This window comes from Lontra canadensis, unplaced genomic scaffold, assembly GCF_010015895.1.
Source record: "Lontra canadensis isolate GAN:19392208 unplaced genomic scaffold, GSC_riverotter_1.0 scaffold18, whole genome shotgun sequence".
NCBI classification, from domain to species: domain Eukaryota; kingdom Metazoa; phylum Chordata; class Mammalia; order Carnivora; family Mustelidae; genus Lontra; species Lontra canadensis.
Genome location: NW_022631012.1, coordinates 17529188 through 17550020, shown reverse-complemented (window position 1 = coordinate 17550020; position 20833 = coordinate 17529188). Strand labels below are relative to the sequence as shown.

The window sequence follows — 20833 nt, the reverse complement described above, 5'->3', positions numbered from 1 at the left end:
AATGAGAAGCATTGGGGGTAAACAGTCTGAGGGAGGAATGTCTAGTGGCTTTACACAGGAAGTGTGTGATTCTGTACAAAGGGATCTGATTTCAGTTCCAGTTCTACTTATCTTGCTGAGAATGTTTTTCAACCTTACTTTCATGACCACGGCTGATGGAGATTGTAAGCACCATAATAAAGGCAGCTGATCCAGCAAGAGAACAAATCCACCAGATGACTGCAATAACCATGGCAGAAAAATAGATGGCTCCAGGTTCTTGCAGTTTTAAGGCGAGCGCAAACACCTGAGGGCAGACTACCCTTCAGTGTCATGAACAACATGGACAACAAAGAACAGCAGCAAAAGGATCCCCATTTTGAAGAAACCATTCTTTAACTGCGGTTAAAGGAGATCAGCAGCATGTTAAGGGGAGGAATGGGATGTGGACTAATTCTACAGTATATCTTTTATAAAGCCATTGCACGCTTCCTATTAAAGATATGGCCATTAACAACAAATCTTTATCCTTTTCATAAAATTCTAAATTGATGAAACTCTTAGTTATTGTACTATACAGACCTTTGCTTTAACCTAACCATTCAAATCAAGATTTTGGCAAGGTGGGCAGCAATAACCAGGTAGCAGCACTCCTGGCGAAAAATAAAGTAAAATGGGTCATTCTATTGTAGGTATCTGTATATTCTATATCTTTGTTTTATCCAAATTAAATCACAAATCTATAGAGGTTTGTAATCATGCAGCTTTTATCTTATATATCGTAAGTTGAGGAATATTAAATCAATGACTGATTATTATAACCTGAAATGTTTTTCTTCCAATTGTAATCCCACCATTATCTAAATTGATGCTAACCTGAGCTCCAGGAGCTGGAAAGGTCAGGTTACTAACCCTCACTTCAGAGAAAACTGAGGTTCACAGAGGTCAGACTGCATCTGGAGGATCCAGAAATCCTGACCCCACTGTAGCATAATTTTCTCAAATCCTTCAAATTAACAATGGGAAGAAAGAAAGAAAGTAAGAGTGAAAGAGAGAGAGGAAGGAAGGAAGAAAGGAAGGGGGGAGAGGGATGGAATGGAAATGGAAAGGGAAAGAAAGAGAGAAAGGAAGAAAGAGGGAAATGTTCCTAGGTCAAATAAATTTGGTTTTCCTTCTTAAAGTGCATATTTGTCTTCCAGATATATTATCCCCATGAATACATCCTAATGATCAAATCTAGTCAAGAACTAGAAGCATTTTAAATAAGTCACATTTTAATACTACTGATGCATATTTCTTGTAAAAATATAAAACATTTATATTAACATTGTATCCAGATCCTAAATTATCTTTGCTTTTCACACTCCTGAGAGTGTACAAAAATTTTAAACTTATTACAATAAGAAGCAAGCAGAACTTTTTTTTGTACTGGCCCACTTTCTTTGCTTATGTTTCATTTCAAAATGAGTCAAGTCAAAATGTGTCCTATATGTTAGGTGAAAATCCTAGGCCTTAAGTCCAACAAATAAACACAGAGGTTGGTCACAGTTTCATAAGGACGATCCTGCATAAAACTTGGCTTAGTTGTGAATCCCACCATTACAGAATCAAAAGAATTAAGGAAATCAAGTAATGGAACAAAATACTGATTAAAATAACTACAGAATTTTGAACAAGAGACCCTTCCAAATGTAATTAGCAGAAAGAAGTACATTACATATTTGATGTCAAATCCAGTCTCAAACCATATCATCTAAACTTCAAAACTGAAGAATCAATGATTTATAGAATCCATGAGCTGAAAAGGAAATCTTGGCCTGTCTCTAATCTAACCTATTAATTTTTAAAATAGCTTTACATATATTATGAAATATAATTCAGATACATACGATTAATTCATCCATTTGAAGTGTATTACTCACTGTTTCTTAGTATATATACTTGGTTGTACAACCATCACCATAATCTTAGAACATTTTCTCCCCACAAAAGAAACCCCAAATCCCCATTAGCATTTGCTCCCCTCCCCATCCCACCTCCAACCCAAGGAAACAAACCACCAATCCACTCTCTATCACTATAGATTTGCCTATTGTGATCATTTCATACAAACAAGAATCATACAGTATGTGATCTTTTGTGATTAGTTTCTTTCATTTAGCAAACATTTTCAAGGTTCATCCATGTTGAATCAGTCCTTCATTCCTTTGTATTGCAAATAATATCCCATTGTATGGACCTAGCACATGTGTTTATCCATTTATCAGTTGATGGACATTTGGGTTGTTTCTACCCTTTGACTATTACAAATAATGCTTCTATGAAACATTTGTGTGCAACTTTTTTTAAAGATTTATTTATTTGGACACAGAGAGACATAGTGAGAGAGGGAACATAAACAGGGGGAGTGGGAGAGGGAGAAGCAGGCTTCCCGTGGAGCAGGAAGCCCTATGTGGGGCTGGATCCCGAGACGCTAGGATCATGACCTGAGCTGAAGGCAGTCACCCAACAGCTGAGCCATCCAGGCACCCCTATGTGCAAGTTTTGAGAGGAAGTGTATTTTCTTTTCTCTGGGTATATACATAGTTGTGGAATTACTGGATTGTGCGGCAACTCTGCACAACACTTCTTTAGAAACTGTCAAATTGTTTTCCAAAGCGGCTCTATGTATCTACCAGCAATGTAGGAGGGTTCCAATTCTCCACATCCTTGCCAACATTTATTATTTTCTAGATTTTTTTATGGCCAATGAAATGGGTCTATGGTGGTTTCATTGTAGTTTTGATTTTCACTTTCCTAACAACTAATGATATCAATGAAAAAGAATAGTCCGCAACAAATGGTGGAAAGACCTGGATGTCCACAGGCAAAGAAATGAAAATGGGTCCTCTACTGTACGCCATACAAAAAAAAAAAAAAAAAAACTCAAAATGGATCCTAGATCTAAATGTAAGAGCTAAAACTGTAAAACTCTTAGAAGAAAACACAGGAGCTGATTGCTGTGATCTGAGGTTAGGTAACGTTTTCTTAGATATGACACCAAAAGCATAAAGCAACAACAACAAAAAATACAAATAAATGGCTATATCAAAATTGAAATTTTGCGCTGTAAACAATACTACCAAGACAACTCATAGCACAGGAAAAAATATTTGCAAAGCGTATATCTTATAAGGCACTAGTATTCAAAATATATGGTTCAAAGAACTCTCAGAATTCAGTAATACAAAGACAAATAATCCAACTAAAAAATAGGCAAAGAATTCGAATACAGGTTTTTCCAAAGAAGATACACAAATAGCCAGTGAGCACATGAAAAGATGATCAACCCAGTCATATGCAGAGGTAAGGAAACTCAGATCCAGGAAATCTAAACGACATATTTCAAGCTAGTCAGGTGGTTAGTGGCCAGTGAGGGCTAGACTAATCTTGTACAGAAAAACCATTACAGGCCTTGGATATAGAAAGACATGGTTTGTATCTAAGAGTTTACTTGCACACTAAATCTCTTTGAGCCTGTTTCTTCATCTATAGTAAAACCCATTCCACAGGGTTATTGTGAAAGTAAAATGACCTAATATAATACCCCTCACCTAGAGCTTGGCATCTAATCAGCCATTATTATTATTATTATATTTCAATATTCTATGTACCCATAGCATAAGACCTCTACGGTATTTAAGCATGAAGCCATGTATATGTGTCTCTGGGGGTGTGTCTCTGCTAGATCACCTGGGGTCTAATCAAGACATACATTATGTCTCAGTCTTGAAGAATACTAGTAACCCCAGCATCTGGCCTGGGACAGTTCCTCCAAAGGATGACAAAGACGATCCCTCCCAGTAGAAAACAGTGGTCAAGTCACACAGATAATGTTTGAATCCTGGATTCCTCACTTGCTTGCACACATTATTTAACAGCTCTAAATTTCAGTAAAGTGTGGATAATTATAATAATACCCACCTCATAAACTGCCAGGAAGTGTAGATAAGATAATCCATGGGAAAGTACCTCGTACAGTGCCTTGCATACGGTATGAGGTTTAAAACTGCAGGTATCATCATTATCTTATCTAGAAAGCCTGATACTGTTCTTATTCTTTAATTAATAGTTAACTAGAAATATTTTATTTCTATTCTTTTATGTGAGCCATGGACCTAGTTCACCCTAGAAATTCCAAAAAGAGCATACCAGATCTAGAATTCTGTGAAATTTCACCCAATTTAAATCCCTGGCCTTAAGTAATTAGAAAATAAGTCTCCCCCAAAATTAATGACTGTCAAAGTGCAATACAATCTCCATCACCTTGTTTAAACATATTGTGAAAGATCCAAGGCAACATATGCATTAAGGGACGTCAAATGAGCAAATCTAGGAGCTTTTTCTGGTGAAAGGATAGGAGGAGGAAAGAGTGGGGAGGGAGTCTTCATCCGTCCAAAACAGAGATTACTAATAACTGGGAAACTACAGGTGACAAGTTTCCTTCATATATCAAACTTGTTTTGAGAACCTGGCATGTGAAAGGTGCTGGGGTAGAAGAGGGGGTAATTAAAAATAAATAAAAGAATTCTCAAAATGGGGATCATCTGCTTGGGAAGATAAAACATGCTAATGACTATTGCATGAGACAGATGTGGATAGATGTCATGAGAACAACACAAGGGAAAATTATGAGGGGATTCAAGGGAGGACTGATTACTTCGGCCCAGATTGCTAACAGCAACTCACACTTCATGCTGCCCTTCAATGATGCATCTGAAAGCCCTCACCCTCCTTGACAGTGGTAGGAAATCCTACCATGGGCTCCCATGGTACCTTCTACTACCTTCGTTAGATCATTAGACATCCATCCACCCTACTCACTGGTGAAAGGCTGGATGAGACCACAGACTCTAGACCTGGACTGCCTGGGTTCAAATCCAATTCCATCACTTTCTAATTGTGGGACCTTGGTCAATTCACTCAACCATGCTCTGCCTTAGTTTCCATCCCTTTAAAATGTGGATTAAAAATAGCAGGTATCTGCAAGGCTGCTGTGAGCATGAAAGGAACTAATCTAAGTGTTTATCTACCAAACAATCAATGCTACACACTACCTAATGTCACATGGAGTGTTAGCTTTTATCAATATCACCGTGGCATGCACATCTGAGGCATTCAGAAGTGCGTGGAAGTGTGCCGAATGACTAAATAAATGAAAACAGGAAAGGAAAAAGGCTGTCCTTGAGAAGACCGGATTGCATAAGTCTGAAGAGCTAAATTTGAGAATATTCCTCTTGAGAAGCATTTCCTTTCACGAAACTAAGGACTTGGATATCTTATTCTGTGTCAATTCTTAAAATCAGTCATCACTGTGGAAAAATACCTTTGCAGTATTTAATAGCTTTTGATGTTATATTAAGTAGGGGAAAAGTTTACACCCTTTAAATGTTCTGGAAATGAAGCAATTCGTTTAAAAGGGGGGCTAACATGTCAAGACTGGAAGAAAACCTATCAACCTTGGAGAATAAGAACAATGATTTCCAAACGGCAGTCAAAAGCAGTGCAGCCCAGGAAAGACCAGTGCAAGCCTCTCCCAATGCTCCTTTAAACTGTTTTAGTTCCCCGGAAGCCAGACATTTGCAAAGGAAGGATAGAGGTGGGGGGAATCACAGGGAGATGTACCTGCTTCAGTTGAGACGTCCAGCTTAGCTAAAAACCTTATTCAAGTCCTAATGCACAAAGTAAAGAGATTAGACTAATGTGATAAGCTTTCAAGAGTCTGATAATCCATTCTGCCCACAAGGCTGGGAGTCCTTCTCTATCTTTCATGCCAAACAGCACCTGTAGCCAAAGCTACAGGCTGAGCCTGGGTGGCTCAGTCATTAAGCATCTGCCTTATGCTCAGGTCATGATCCCAGAGTCCTGGGATTGAGCCCCGCATCATGCTCTCTGCTCAGCAGGAAGCCTGCTTTTCCCTCTCCCACTCCCGCTGCTTGTGTTCCCTCTCTCGCTGTCTCTCTCTGTCAAATAAATACATAAAATCTTTTTTAAAAACATCACAAAACAAAAACAAATGCAAAGCTACCAGCAGGCTATGAGGTCAACTACCTACCAGCCCACGCTCAAGGTTCTTTACAATACCTACAACTTTAGGCACTGAAACCCCCAAATAAGTCTGAAAGCCTCAGCAAGTAAAATGGACAGTTGTGTTGCACATATAGCGGAGATATGTTTACCTCAGCTTAACTATGAAAACTTTTATAAAGGCTATCAGATAGAACTTGTTCCTAGGAATTGCAACTCTTCTTAAATAGTGTCCTAAACAGAACTAAAACTTTTCTCAAGGTCCAGGATTATTAAGAAGCAGCTCTCTCCTGCAGTGGGTCTGGCACATTATTACTGGCAGGAAGGGACTGCCCCATGAGGTAAACACAAGGTCCTGATCGCCTTTAGTGAAGGGTACAAGTGACTTATCAAGTTAAGTCTCAGAGCAAAAATGTATGGCAGCATTATCTCAAGTTGGGCTTTCCCCAGACCCATGGCTCTCTAATGAGCATAACTCCCTAGGGCAGAGATAAAATCTTGTCAGAACTGAGAAGAGAGCTGAATTCCTGGTATGGTACTGCTTCCCAAAGTCTTTACTTAAACCATCTACGTCCTTCCATTCAGTAGAACGTTTACAAACATTGGGTTCTCAGATTGCTGAACCAAACTTAGCACCAGCAGTGTGACATAATTCTCTGGAGGAGAAAGTTCCAGAAGTGCTAGATGGTCCTGCCTCCCCCTTCTGAGTGTCTTGGAAAGGCTTCCCTGACAGGGACATAAACACAAATCCATTCTCTTTAATCTATACTACACTTCATGCTTGAGACCTCTAATCTTCTCTGGGCTAGGAACTATAGGTTGTTTAAAGAAATTTACAGAAATCAAGTCAATAGTTTCATTGAAAGTCTGAGAGCTCCTCCCATGCATTAAAGTACATGCTCTTTAAAACATCTATTTGGGCTGGCTATAGGTTCTCAGATAAGATTGCTGGAAGCTGAACTCAAGATGAGTAAGATGCTACTGTGGTATTGTTGCCAGAGGTCACCTTGGGGGAGAATGGCATTTATTGAGTATTTTAACATTTCACTTGCTTTGAAAGCTCTTTCCCTTATATGTTTACTCCTCACTCTGTTCAGGTCTCTGTTCACATCTAACCTTACCGGGGAGGCATTCCCCGGCCACTCCGTACAAAATAATTCTGTACTCCTGTCTTTCTCTAGTCCCCATCCCCCGGTTTTTTAAAATCACAGCATCAGTTAGCATCTGGCATGCTATTTGACTATTTTCTGTCTCTATCTGTGAGCATTGGCAGTCCTATGAAGTAGATGACTTATCTGTTTTGCACAGGTGCTCTAGAAATATTTGTTGAACGAATGAGTGAGGCGTGATTAAATACTTTAAATATCATATCATTTTAATCCCCTCCATCCTCCACGTCATGCATTTCCGTCTTCTTACGGCTAGGGGCACTGAGGCTGGTTGTGCACTATACAGAGAGCAGGCCCTGCTTGGGAGCATGGACCGTGAACCAGGATGCCTGGGCTGGAGTGCAGCTCAGTCACTGCCCCTCTCTGTGACCCTGAGCAAGCCACCACACCATTCTTGACCTGAGGCTCCTTGTCTGTAAATGGCATTAATAACAGCAGCATTGCCTCACAGAGCCCTAGTGAGGAATTTCTACGTATAAAGACCTTAAACAGTTCATGGTCCAGAGTAGGCACTAAACCAGAGTATTTAAAAACATAAAATCTTAGCTGAGAAACACCCTATAAAAATTACTAATTTTCTCATTCTGATTTCTTACTCATGACCACATCCTGATCATAACCTGGCTTTCTGGGGCCCCTGGCTATGAAGGAAGTGCAGACGCGGTTCCTCTGGCCTGTATGACACTGATACGTATTTCTCATCATACGTGAATTAATCTGTGAGTCTTGTTTAATAGGCTACCAAAATCAGGGTTCTGATACAACACCGAGGCCGCAGTGTAGCTGAGCAGTTGCTTACTGTCCTCCTAGCCACTTTCCCCAAACAATACTACAACTGTTCGATCAACTACCCATAACACAACCTGCATAACTAACGAGGAGGAAGTGTCCCGGCCGAAGAAATCTTTTCTCTAAACAGCAGAAAGTGGGGAGAGATCATAGGCAGAAGAATATTAAGGCAAAAGGGAGTATTTCGCCAAACAAATGCCCTTGCGCCTGTCCACTCCAGACACTGTCTCAGAACAGCGATAGTAACTGTCTGTAGAGACAACCTGCGTGTCCAGGTTTCCCCTGAACCTGAACATGGAAGGTCTCACAGCACAGAGGCCTTTCCCCTCCCGTGAATGGCTGAGCCAAGGCCAACGCCGCGGGCAGCCCGCTGTCCTTTAGCAGCTTCCCCAGGCGACCCCCTCACGTTACCTTGCCCTGATGGTCGTGTTTCATCTCCCAGCCCCTTGGCAGCTCCAGCTGTTTGTTGGCGAACATGTTGAGGAATCCCACGAGATCGCGGTTATGCTGGTAGCGCTCAAAGTGGTGGGTGTCCCGCCGGACTTTGGTGATCATGTGCTTCAAACACGTGTTGTTTGTAAACATGCGGTAGGCACTCTGGGGGACAGAAAGGAGAACCGTGTCAACCCGCTTGGACCTGCAACAGCAACATGCTTCCCACGCGACATCAGGTGTATGTAGTCGTCCAGTAGGCATAGAAGCTTCCATACAGCTCTAGACTCACACGTGGAAACAGCAGGCTGAGCACAGTATTTTGATCAAAATAACACAGCAAGATGACAGAAAGTAAGGGATCCTCATGGATGATGTCTAGTTTCCTAAAGAACAAGAATGCTTGCTGTAGAATCTCATTCCACAAAGGATGTCAGGTCCTAAAGTTGGTCTTAGGCAAAAACCGCACAGTCATAGTCACACCATGTCAAATACAAATATACCATCTCACGGGGAACCCCAACATAGCCAGTTTTCCCTCCAGCACTGGAAGAGATCCCTGGTCTTTGGGTGAGTGCCAGGGAAGCAGTTGTCATACATTTAGCAGCTAAGTTGCACAGGAAAAGTGCTTGGCCATATATCTGAATATCAGAGTATTTGCAATGGGTTGAGTTGCTCTCCCTGAGAGTCAAATTCAACTGAGACCACACAGATAAAGGTTTTCATCTCACACCTTCTTCTAGGCATAATCTCAATGAGTGGAATGGCAGGCAGAAGTGTTGGGGCTATATACGTGATTTTTTTCTTGCTTTTTTTTTGGTGTGTGTGTGTGTGTATTTGTGTATATGTATATATGTGTGTGTGTATATTGAATTTATACAGTTGAAATGCACATTTAATAAAACCCCACTATACAACCACACAAAACAGTGACTATCTTGTGAAGAATGTTATAGTCTTCATTTCTATGATACTTAAACAAGATTCCAGAAATTAGCCATAAGCCCTGGGCTATCCACATATAAGTCAGTCAACAAATGTCCATTGTGTAACATTACGTGTCAAGAAGTAGAAAAGGAGTAACTGTGTGGAACTATTTCCTTGCATTATCAGAAAGAATATGATAGTCATGAAATTGTTACGGTTGTGAAGGACCTATTCCGGAATTCTATTCTTCTCAGATAGATTAAACGGATTCTTCTTACCTTTAGCATCCCAGTGCCACTAGACTGAGTCTGGAGGCCTTCAGGCTAACTTTGTGGTTCTGTTATTTGTTTCATTTTAAGGTAGACCAAAGCAAACCCAAAAGAAACCAGGATCTCTGGAAATGATTTCATTTTAATAAACATTTACTGTCTTTGCTATGCCCAGTACTGTCGTAGTTACTGAGGATGAAAAATGAATGAGTATGAGGACAGTTAACATTGCTCTTGTCTGTCCAGGATCCCCTAACATATGTCATGTTCTGGTCAAAGTATTTATTGATGATGTCAGTCCTTCTAGAGCTTTCTTCCCTTTGGCACAGTTATCATAGCAACTGGTGATATTTGAAATGGTGGTGGCTCCCCAGTCTGGGTCCCTGGGTCCCTGGGTCCCTGAGTAATTATAGGGATCAGAGAACCTTGATGACCCAATTTGGGATGAGAAACAGACCTCTGTCAGCTTAAGCCACCAAGATCTGTTAGTTTCTGTTATTGATATATAGACTAAACCATATAAGACGACTTTTATATAGTTTTTCCAACTGATTCCATCATTATATATTTTTTACTAAAATATTTTTGTCCCATCAAAACAAAAGACAGAACAGAAGTAAGAGAGGGAGGGAGGAGGTAGGAAGGAAGGAAGGAAGGAATGTCGGCCGGCCACACTGAACTATCCTCAAAACACCAGCGCACTAATTCCTTAGCACACCTGAGTGAGTATAAAACACTTTGAGCTTGTATTTCAACCTGACAGTCTGAGAGGAGGATTTGACGGCTGGGAGAAATTGCGAGGTTCAGAGCACAGTGCACTGCCAAGACAGGCAAGCCGACGCAGGGGCTCCGGGCAATTAGAGAGCATGAGAGAATAAGAAAGTGATATCATGAAAGCAGAGACGGAGACTAATAAAAGAAGTTGGAGGTTGTCAGAGACGAACGTTAGCTAACAAATAGTTTAGCCTGTGGCTGACCCTGCCTTGGTGTTTTATGCACAATCAGCAAGGATCTGTTTTTTGCATTTCGCTCTGTGCTGCTGATGTATTTTCACAGAAGCCACTGCAAGCTTAGAGGCCCAAGACCACACCAGCTCGAGTGGCATTTGGCAACGAACTTTCAAGCCATACTCCCCAGTCAGTCTCTTTGGGGTGCATTACTGCAGGATAATTCTGTCAGATAAAGCATTATATTAACTGTTGTTCCAAACAGGCATATCTCTTGGTCCCCCTGATTTCCCCCCCCCCCCAATTAATCTAAGTAAATAGGCCACATCCTGATTCTTTATCTGGAGCACCAGAAATGTTCCTCATTCTACTAAAGAGAAGGAGAACTTCATTAGGGCAAGAAGTAGTAATTAGGTGAAGGAACCTGTCGCAGCCCTAGGCGTGAAGTGAAGTAATTCCCTGGGGTTGCACAGCTCTCTGCACTCAGGAGTCTTAAGGCCAGTCTTATAATTAATTGCAACCTTTCATTTTCCTCCTCTCCTCTCAGTAAGATATGTCACATAGTGCCAATTTTGAGTGGGGTGGAAAAAACCACCTACCAAAGCAAAGTAAGTGCAAGAAAGATTTCTTATCAGTAACCAGCAAACGATCTTTGGAACCGTAGCTTTTTCAAGTCTGAACATGCACAGACTGTAAGTGTCCATACAAAACCTGTAAGGCAAATGGGAACATCCCTTCAGACTGCTACATTTCTATAAGGAAAAAATAAATATATATAAACATATGAACATATTTATATATGTATTTATGTGTATACACATGACATTTGTACACATATGTATGTTCATATGTTTTTATACATATGTTTGTTCTATTTTTTGTTTTTAAATATATACCATTTTGGATATATACTTATATATGTAACTACATATGTGTATGTATGTGTGTGTATATATGTATATATATTTCAGAAAGAGTATTTATAGTCCAGTTCATATGGAACCATAGTGAAGATTCTAGTCACAGCCCTGTCACTCATGGACAGAGACAAAGAAAATCATTTACTCTCTGCCTCAGAGATTAAATCTTTGTTCACCTGTAACATGGGATCATAGTAACTGCCCCGCTTTCTTCATAGGCACGTGAGACTCAAGCCCAGTGAAAGAAAGGATGTAAAACAGCTTTGAAGAAGTAAAAATCACTATAAAAATACAGAGTAGAAGTAAGTAAAGGGATATATGAGGGATTATACCTACCATACCTATGTTAAAACAGATGAATGATAGCAGTAAAATTGTTTTCTACTTTTAAGGTCTTTGAAGATAATGGGCCAGCATCCCACTTTCTACTAACTAAAGAAGGTTTTCATAACCTTTCATTAATTATGTCACAAGCCCTGTGTTAAACCCCGAGGATACAGAGATGAGCACAGCCTCATCATTCAGAAGGACGGGAAGGGACGTTATAGGAAAAGGTGGGAGGAAGAGTTCCCCCGGAGGCAGAAAGTAGAGTCTGGAAATCAAAGGGCACAGAAGCAGTGAAAACACTGAAATACAGAGTGAACCGGCAGAGCAACCAACGAGAGGGTCCCGGCACTCGGGAAACACTGACCGGTAGGATTCGACGACAAGAGCTTAGTCTTCCAGGAAGCAAATACTGGCAAAGCCGTGGGAGAAGAGAAAAGAGGCATTTTGTTCTCCCTCGGTGGTTCTGTGGTCCTCACTGGGTGAGGGGTTTTCGGTGTTTGGGCTGTCGTTTGGTTTTGGGCTTGGAGAAAAAGATGTAGTAAGTGGATGTGACTTTCTACCTGAAACCAAAGTAGATTAGGAAGAAACAAATGCGCCCTGTTCCGTCACAGGATAAAATCTCGTGGTAATGCACGGAATGATCTTGTCCGGAAGCGGCTGCGTATGGAGTCACCGGGAGAACCGGAGAGCGGACGACGGTTAACAGGAGACGGAACGAACGCCTTTAAACGATCTCTCGTGCGATTGAAAAGGTCCCCTCTTGTTCCTGCTTCTCTACTCCAAAGCTCCTTTCCTAGCCTTATTCTTGGTTGTTTCCCATTTTCCGGGCAAGAAATGAGCATCTGATGGTTGAGTGAATGATCAACTGAACTTCTTTACTGGAATTCTGTTAAAATAACATTCCTTTGAGCTTAACGTGTTTTGTTTGGTTGAGTGTCTTGAGGTGTTAGAAATGAAAAATACTGAGAGGAGTTGAGGGGAATGTTATTGCCATTTGGCAGCAGAATGAGAACATTATGTAAAATACTCATTTCTTATCAACCAACCACAGTGCAAATAGTACTCCTTTTTTCTTCTTTCTTTTTCTTTCTTCCTTTCTTTCCTTTTCTTCCTCACTCTTTCTTTCCTCCCTCCCTCTTTCTCTTCTTTTTTCCTTCCTTCCTTCCTTTTCATTTCTTTCCTGTTATAAGGACCATATGTCCAAGATCACCTGGCCCAGTCTTGATTTCATCTAATTTTGTTCTTTGCAATAACATAGGTAAGTACATCAAAGCTAAATAAAATTTGTCTTTCATATTTCATAAATCCTACACCAAGAATAGGCATACTGAGGGGTGCCTGGGTGGCTCGATCAGTTAAGCATCTGACTCTAGGTTTCAGCTCAGGTCTTGATCTCAGGGTCATGGGATGGAGCCCACCCACCCCACTCAACAGGGAGTCTGCTTGTCTCCTTCTTCGCCTCCCCCCACTTGCATGTGTGTGCATGCACACAAACTCTCTCCCTCTCTTTCAAATAAATAAATAAATCTTTAAAAACAAAATGAAATAAAAAGAATAAGTATTCTGAATCCTCATGTTTCTCTCTCATGTCTCTCATGTTCACAAGGGAGCAGATCTGAGCATTCATATACCTTATTCACAAAACAAAATTTATTATAAACAAAATCAAGTAACATTGCTTCCATAAAATGTATGCAGGGATATGAAAATAGCCCTGTCTTACACAGTCTGTATTTTTAATCATAAGGGATTTTACATTATTTTCAGCTAGCTAAAGAGTAAAATGGAGGAAAAATTTAACTTATTAGCAAAACTAGTTGTAAACTATCAATTCATCTATTTTGCAATAGCAGGAATTCCTGGCTTGTAAGAATATATTTATGTATTTTTGAATAATTTTTCCCCTTTAAATGCCAAGGAGCTTAGATGATAGAATTAATGTATTTCTATAGCTTAATAAAAGCTAAAATAACAATTTTTGGCATGTATGTTGGAAACATTATTCAGTTACATATTAGGAGACATTATTTATGTATTACATTAATTAGACAAACACAGGCATACCAACTCTAAAAGATATGACACTAATAATTAGATCCTGAGTTATCAGAAATTGTTTATGAATACAATTTTGGAAGAAATCTGATCATACCAGCAGAGGGCAGTAGTATATACCTTAAGCAAACACAAGGCAAAAAAATGAAAACAAAATACAAAAAACAATATTTTAAGTTTTCCTTTAGAGTTATTACAATCATATATCTACTTAATTTCATTATTTTCAATAAAAATGATTAAGTTACTGTTACATAAAATCTATTTTTTATGACTCTTTTAATATAAACTGATTATCTTCAAATCATAAAAAGACAGAATTAGGAAGGCTTTTAAATCAATATACTCCTTCTGTATGTTGAACATTTCCAATAATATAAACAGGGAGTCTACTGAAACAGTTATGGGTGATAAACAATTCAAGCAAAAAAAAAAGACTAGAAAATAAATCTTAAAATAAGAAAATCAAATAAAAGTTTATCTCATAGCATTTTGTTACATAATCTAGGAAAAAGAAGAGATTCCATCAAGTAATAACCTCTACAAAAAAAACAACAAACTGTGGAACTTATTCCCATAAATTCTACCTTGAGATCATCAGCAAGGTAAATCCAGCTACTTTAATTCCTGCCACAGAGAAGAGAGGGAAATAAGGCTTCCTAAACCCAACAGAATTCCGATCTCACACAAATGTATACATGCACAGCATGAGATCTTTGTGGCCAATAATGAAGGCAGTTCAGGTAGGAAAAAAAAAAAAAATGCTTTAGAGAGAATACTTTAGAATCAAGACTGGCTTCCCAGCAAAAGATGTTTTGAAATCATGCCCACGAAAAGGGGAAAACAATGAAAACATGAAGACAAAAGAAACAAAAAACCTTTAAGTTGCTGAGTATCTTTACACTGTTAAAATCTGTTATTTGTCCAACGTCCGGATGTGTTACCTTTGTGACAAAAGCAGTGAGGTCATTAAACACAACATCTTTTATTCAAGGAATTCCAAAGCTACAGGTCATAGACCAGTTGCATCAGAATCACTTAAGGAACCAACCAACCAACCAACCAAACAAACAAACAAATAGATGGTTGGGGCCTCTCCAGACCTAATGAACCAGGATCTCTAAGAGCTGGGAATCAAGAATATGCATTTATTTATAGAACTTGACCAAGTTTAAAAGCTACAGCCTTTAACCACAACCCAACAACTGTGACTCCAGCCTCTACTTGAAACATTGTAATGATGAGGAAGTTGCACCCAAGAAGGCAGTCTGCATTGACAACCTGGCGAGGTCATATTGGTAGCTTAAAATTAGCTATAGTTGGGAGTATTAACATCACAGAAATCAATAAATGCAAACCAGGCTTTGATATAATTCTGTGGGCTGCCCAGGATAGGTGTGGGCAAACTATGGGGCTGTGGGCTGGCTGGCTGCATCTGCAAAGTTTTTTGAGATACGGCCACATCCACTTGTTTCCATGTTGTCTTTGGCCCAGAAGCTGAAAATACATACTTTCTGGGCCTTTACAAAAAAGTTTGTTGGGTTTTTTCTAGATGTCAGGTCTAGACTTAAGAAACTGATAGAGAAAATAAAATGCTAATAATACAGATTAAACTTCACATTGTGCTGTTATGCTGCATACAACATGCCTGCAAGCGTGCCCAAGAAGATATTTAAGTCCGGTATTCAGAAGTTATTATGTGGCTCAAAGAGAAGGTACCACTGAGCTCAGTAACACAGGAGTGTGAAGCTATAACCTGCATCTTCCCTGCTTCACTGTTGTCTTAACGCTTAAAGTAGATGAAAAGATTCATGTTGGAACTACATTTGTCTGTAAACTACAGCTATAGGTTGGCTACTGATGTCAGACTTCAGCAAAAAGCAACAAAAGCATTCTGTGTATTTTATTATTATTTGTAAATTGTGTGCTATACATCCTTCACTCAGTAAGATACACACACACACACACACACACACACACACACATGCATTCTCCCACAGCTGTTGTTGAACATTTATTAGCAAACCCTTGAACACTACTATCCAATCAACTACTCTTTCTGGAAGCCTTTCTTTTCTCTTGTCCCCACCCTCTAAAGTACTAACAAGAATGTCTGCTCTTCCTCCAAAACATGTCCCATATTCATCCCCTTGTCACCATCTCTACTGCTACTGCACTAGTCCCAGCTCCTCCTATGTCTCACCGTGGGCCTTTTCACTTGTGTCCCGGGTGCCAGCCTTGCCCTCTAAAACCTATGTTCAGCTAAGCAGCCAGAGGGAACTTATAAACATTGGAATTACACCCCTACAGGAAATCCCCTTAGAAGAAATCCATTTAGAATAAAGCCCAAATTGTTTGCCAGATCACACCAGCCCTACATTCTGAAGCCCTGCTCACCTCTCTGACCTTATTCCATACCACATCAGACTCATTCAAGCCTTAGAGCCTTTGCTTTACCCTGGCAAGGAAGGTTCTGCTCCCAGACCTTTACCCTACTGGCCCCTGGACATTTTACAAACAGCTTAAATGTAGCTCCCCCAAAGAGGTCTTCCTGTCCACCCCATCCAAAGCAGTGCCTCCAGGAGCTCATCCTCGAGTACACCCTTGTCCCATGTATGGTGCCTCATGTCACACTGCACCATTTGAATTAGCTTTTCTGGTTCACTAGTTTGTTACCATAATCCACTCTGTCCTGTTGACCACTCTATCCCCAGTCTGGACTGTACCAGCCAAATCACAGGCATTTAATAAATCCTGGTTGAATGAATGCATGAACAAAGGGACAGACAGATAAGCAAAGGAAAACCTGAGCTATCTGACTTCAAGCCTAAAGCTCTTCCCACCACCGAATGATAATGTTTTACAGTAACAGTTGCAAATGTTAGCCCACTGTCCTTTGTATAAGAGCCTTACCCTTTCCCAGAATTGTCCCACATATGAGTCTAGGTCATGTAACCTGGCTTCTGTCCACCTTCCCAGGCTCAAACTTGACTTTCCGTGTGTCCTGGGCCCTACAGCCACCAACTGTCACCATCCAGTGCTATTACAATATATTGGCTGTATTTCCTAGGCTATAGATTTTAGTCCCATGATTCGGTCATTCCATCACTGGAAGCCTGTATCTTAAGAAAATTTAACTTCTCTGCTTCAGTTTCCTTATCTGGAAAAATGGAAATTTCATCTGACTCCTAGGTGTATTGGGACCAAATGGGTTAGAACATACATAGTACTTAACACAGATGTCGGAAGGCACTTAGGGCTCAGTAGACAGCTCTTCTCATTCCTACAATTCATGATGCAAACCGGGATAATTTCCTCTGGCCTGCCCCTCTCTCCACCGCAAACTCTCAGATTCGGTACTCACAGGGTTAGAATGCAGCACGGTGAAGAACTCTGGGCTGATGAGGAACTTCACAGGGGGAGACTGTAACAGCAACGTGAGCCTGGATCTAGAGGTAGAGTGGGGCAGGACGTTCTCCCGCCGGAAATCTGGATGGGGCAGACCACAAAGGCTTTCAGCGAAACCTTTCCATGTAGTGGAAACATATCTATTCACTTCCATCTATGTTTTAAAAGAGCCAGAGAATAGCTACATCATTTACTATTATTTTCATCCTCCAAACACTCTTTGCTTCCATGTAAATTCACAGATAAGACCTGACTGGAATGGCATGGAGTACTTTTAGCCACTATTACCATTTTAATGCATGCATAGATGTTTTAAGTGATCAGATTCAATCATTTTCCTCTATCCTACACATCTAGAGATTAGTTATTTATATTCTATCTGGTTTTGTGATTCTTCTCTTAGCACTAGTAAAAAGTCGAGGATTAGAAGAGGTCTCTGGTGAATTCTCTTATTTGCACTGGATTACCAGATCTTACTGAAGATAGAAAGTTCACTAAAAGAAAAACCTCATCTGTTGGAGATCCTTATTATTTGTTTTCTACTTTTGTGAGATTACAAACCAAACCAACCCACGTGCTCTCACCTGCACTGGCTTGGTGAAAGTCAGCTTCCTCCGCTGCCCCATCGATAGCATTGGAATTTTCCTCAGGTCTCTCGTTCGTCATGGTTCTGCGGATACTCTGGTACCTAAAACAGTAGCCTAGCATTACATCACAGCAGCCTCCAAAATTACGGACCCAACCGTTCCTCTAGGGCCCAGAAATTTCAGCTATCTTCTCAGCCTCAGCCAAAATTTCTTCCTCAAACTTTATACCTTTACCCACTCCCTGACCTTCTGGGCCATCTGTTGTTTAAGTAAATTACAATGCATTGAATTCCTTCTGTTTGTTGTTTGTGGAACACTTGCCTAACAAAGTAATAAAACTGGGGGGAAAAAAAAAACTGTGGCACTCAATCAAAGAAAATTAAATTCTTACATTGTGAAAGAAAAGAACTTTTTATTTCATAGCCATTAATTTTCACAAAAGAATGACATTTAAAAAGCTTAGTTGATAATAAAGATGTATGATGAATAGAGAGTCTAGGTATTTAGAAAGATATTTGGCTTCATATTTTATACACACACACACACACACACACACACACTCTGTTTTTACTAAAAATCAATGCCTTGGGTTGATGAAAAGGGTCGTCATTACTTATTTCCTCTCCAGTTTCCAAACAAGTGGTGTATGCCTGTGGTTCTTATTTTTTCAACCAAGAGAAGTTCAGTGAAGTCTATAAATCAAAAGAGGTACCAGCTACATGTTCATGACAGGTCACCCACTGACGAGAGAGACAACCCTGTTTTCTTCTGCGGCCCACATGAGCATAAGGCCAACCACGCGACAGCCAGAGCGGAAATGCCCATCCTCACCTCCGATTCAGCTGCTCCATCTGCTGTATGGAGTTGGACCTCTGCAGCACTTGCGGGGCCGGGGGCGCCGTCGGCCGCTGCCACGTGGTGGTTCGGTTGACGTGATCCACGTAGAAGATCCGGCCGTGGCTGTCGATGCGCGCCTCCCAGTCTACACCATAGGAATGCACGGAGAGTGGTTAGAGGAGGAGCAGAGGCCGTGTATGTGGTTCATGAACTCCAGCACGGGTTTTCCCTGACGTGCTAGAAACTGGGGCTAATAACACACGTCTCACCGCATCACCAGGCACCTCCCTCAGTCCGCTTCAGGATCTGCTGTGGTCAGTTAAAAAACATACCCCATGCGTGGAATACCCCCACTTTAAAGGATCTCTCAGTGTAGAGAATCCTTCCAGACCTGTCCACAATGCCCATCTTCATGTGTGAGCACCAATGTTTCAAAAATACAGGTTGTTGGTATCAGAAGACTTTGAAATTGGTGTCAATGACTGTTTTCACCAAAAACTGATTTTCCTCTCTCTTTTCTTCCAGCATGAATGAAAGTAGAGCTGGAAGCTTCCAAGTGCATATTTACATACAATTCTGGTAAATGTAGTCTTCAGAAGAAATTAATGCTGGTCCAGTCATCAAATAGTGTCATAATCTACAAACTTCCATTTGCACTTTCCCAAAGATGAATACATTTTCAGAACAAGAGTGATTACTTGCCTCCAACCTCAAATAAATACAACATTTTAAAGTATTATTTAATTTTATGTTTAAGCGATCTCCTTGATTAAGTCTGTTCACCTCTGTAAACAAATACATAAGTGCATGTTCAGTAGAAACAGAAAGCAGAATCATCTCTAGACTCAGACAGACCTCCTCTGAGACCCTCTAAAGGACCATTCTCCTATCAAAATACACAAGGCACGAGCTGATCTTTGCAAAAGGCAAAATTTTGAAAATGACTGTAGTTGGGAAGTACAATTTATATACAATATACAAAAACTGGTTCAGCCAGTTACATGTCCAAGTCCGGATTTCAGCTCAGGTCATGATCCTCAGTGTCATGGGATTGAGCCCCACATCGGGCTCCACGCTGGGTGTGGAGCGTGCTTTGTGGAGCCTGCTTGGGATTCTTTCTCTCCCTTTCCCTCTGCCCCTTCCCACCCCCACTCACTCACTCACTTTCTCCCTCTCTCTCTCAAATAAATAAATCTTTAAAAAATAAAACAGAAATCTACTCCTTAACCAGCTAAGTGTTTATACATTTCTATTTCTGTGTAAAATGTTTTTTGAAATTAATAAGCACTTTTCTCCTTAGCAGCTCAGTTGTTTCAAAACTCCCCATGTCATCACATGGCTAATCAAGAGACACTATGGGTCGGTGTAACCCTGCAGACTAGGAAGAAGGCGTGTTGGCTGCTGACCACCTATGGCATTTACTCTGACGGTGAACAGAGCACATTTTCTAACGCAGTTCTCAGGGTTGGAAGGCCCTGAATGGTAAAGCCTAGCCAGCAGCAGCTGATCACTGAGGGCTGCCTCAGTGGAGGGCTGGGGGTGGAAAGATCTGTTTTTGTTGATCCCAGCACATGGTAATTTATAACAAATGGCAAGAGAAAGAAAAATTGGGCTGAGAAAAAGCACGACACTTACAAAAAAGCAAATCAGTGCCATTCATGCTCCAAGGTAACACAGACTCACAACGAACCAGCCTGCCAAATCTGAATTCTTTGGACACAGTCGCAATCCCATCAATGAGCCGTTTCCAAAAGACCTCTTGATCAGCCTGCCATAAGCTGACAAATAGGAACTCCATTAGAGCATTTTCAGGAACGATTTTCCAAAAATCCTTTGATCTATTCCATTGTTTTGCTCTGCTCTTTGCATACTTTCCCATCTCAAAGATTTTGGAACCAATTACTCCATCTCATTAAAGCCAGGATAACTCAAGCACATAGTATATGCAACTCAAATGCACAAGAAAACAAAGGGCCATTTCTTTCCCCAAAAGTGTCTACAGTAGCTTTTAATTTAAAAAATGTAGAATCGGTCAATTAGGGATAAAAACAGAATAGAAACCAACTAAAAAAAGTAGAAAGAGAGGGGCTGCCAAGCTCCCAAGATAAGTTTATAATTCAA

The 20833-nt window shown here is 40.5% G+C and overlaps 1 protein-coding gene across 3 annotated transcripts in view; it reads right to left on the bottom strand.

Annotated features, from left to right (window-relative positions):
* Positions 1 to 20833, bottom strand: part of HECW2 (HECT, C2 and WW domain containing E3 ubiquitin protein ligase 2) — a 352056-nt gene that overhangs the window by 83304 nt on the left and 247919 nt on the right. For all 3 annotated transcript variants that reach the window (XM_032860185.1, XM_032860184.1, XM_032860186.1), the window contains 4 exons: positions 18707 to 18857; positions 17873 to 17976; positions 17245 to 17369; positions 8415 to 8600 (listed from right to left, as the gene is read on the bottom strand). In XM_032860185.1, the coding sequence (XP_032716076.1) occupies positions 8415 to 8600; positions 17245 to 17369; positions 17873 to 17976; positions 18707 to 18857 (566 nt within the window). The remainder of the gene's footprint in view (positions 1 to 8414; positions 8601 to 17244; positions 17370 to 17872; positions 17977 to 18706; positions 18858 to 20833) is intronic.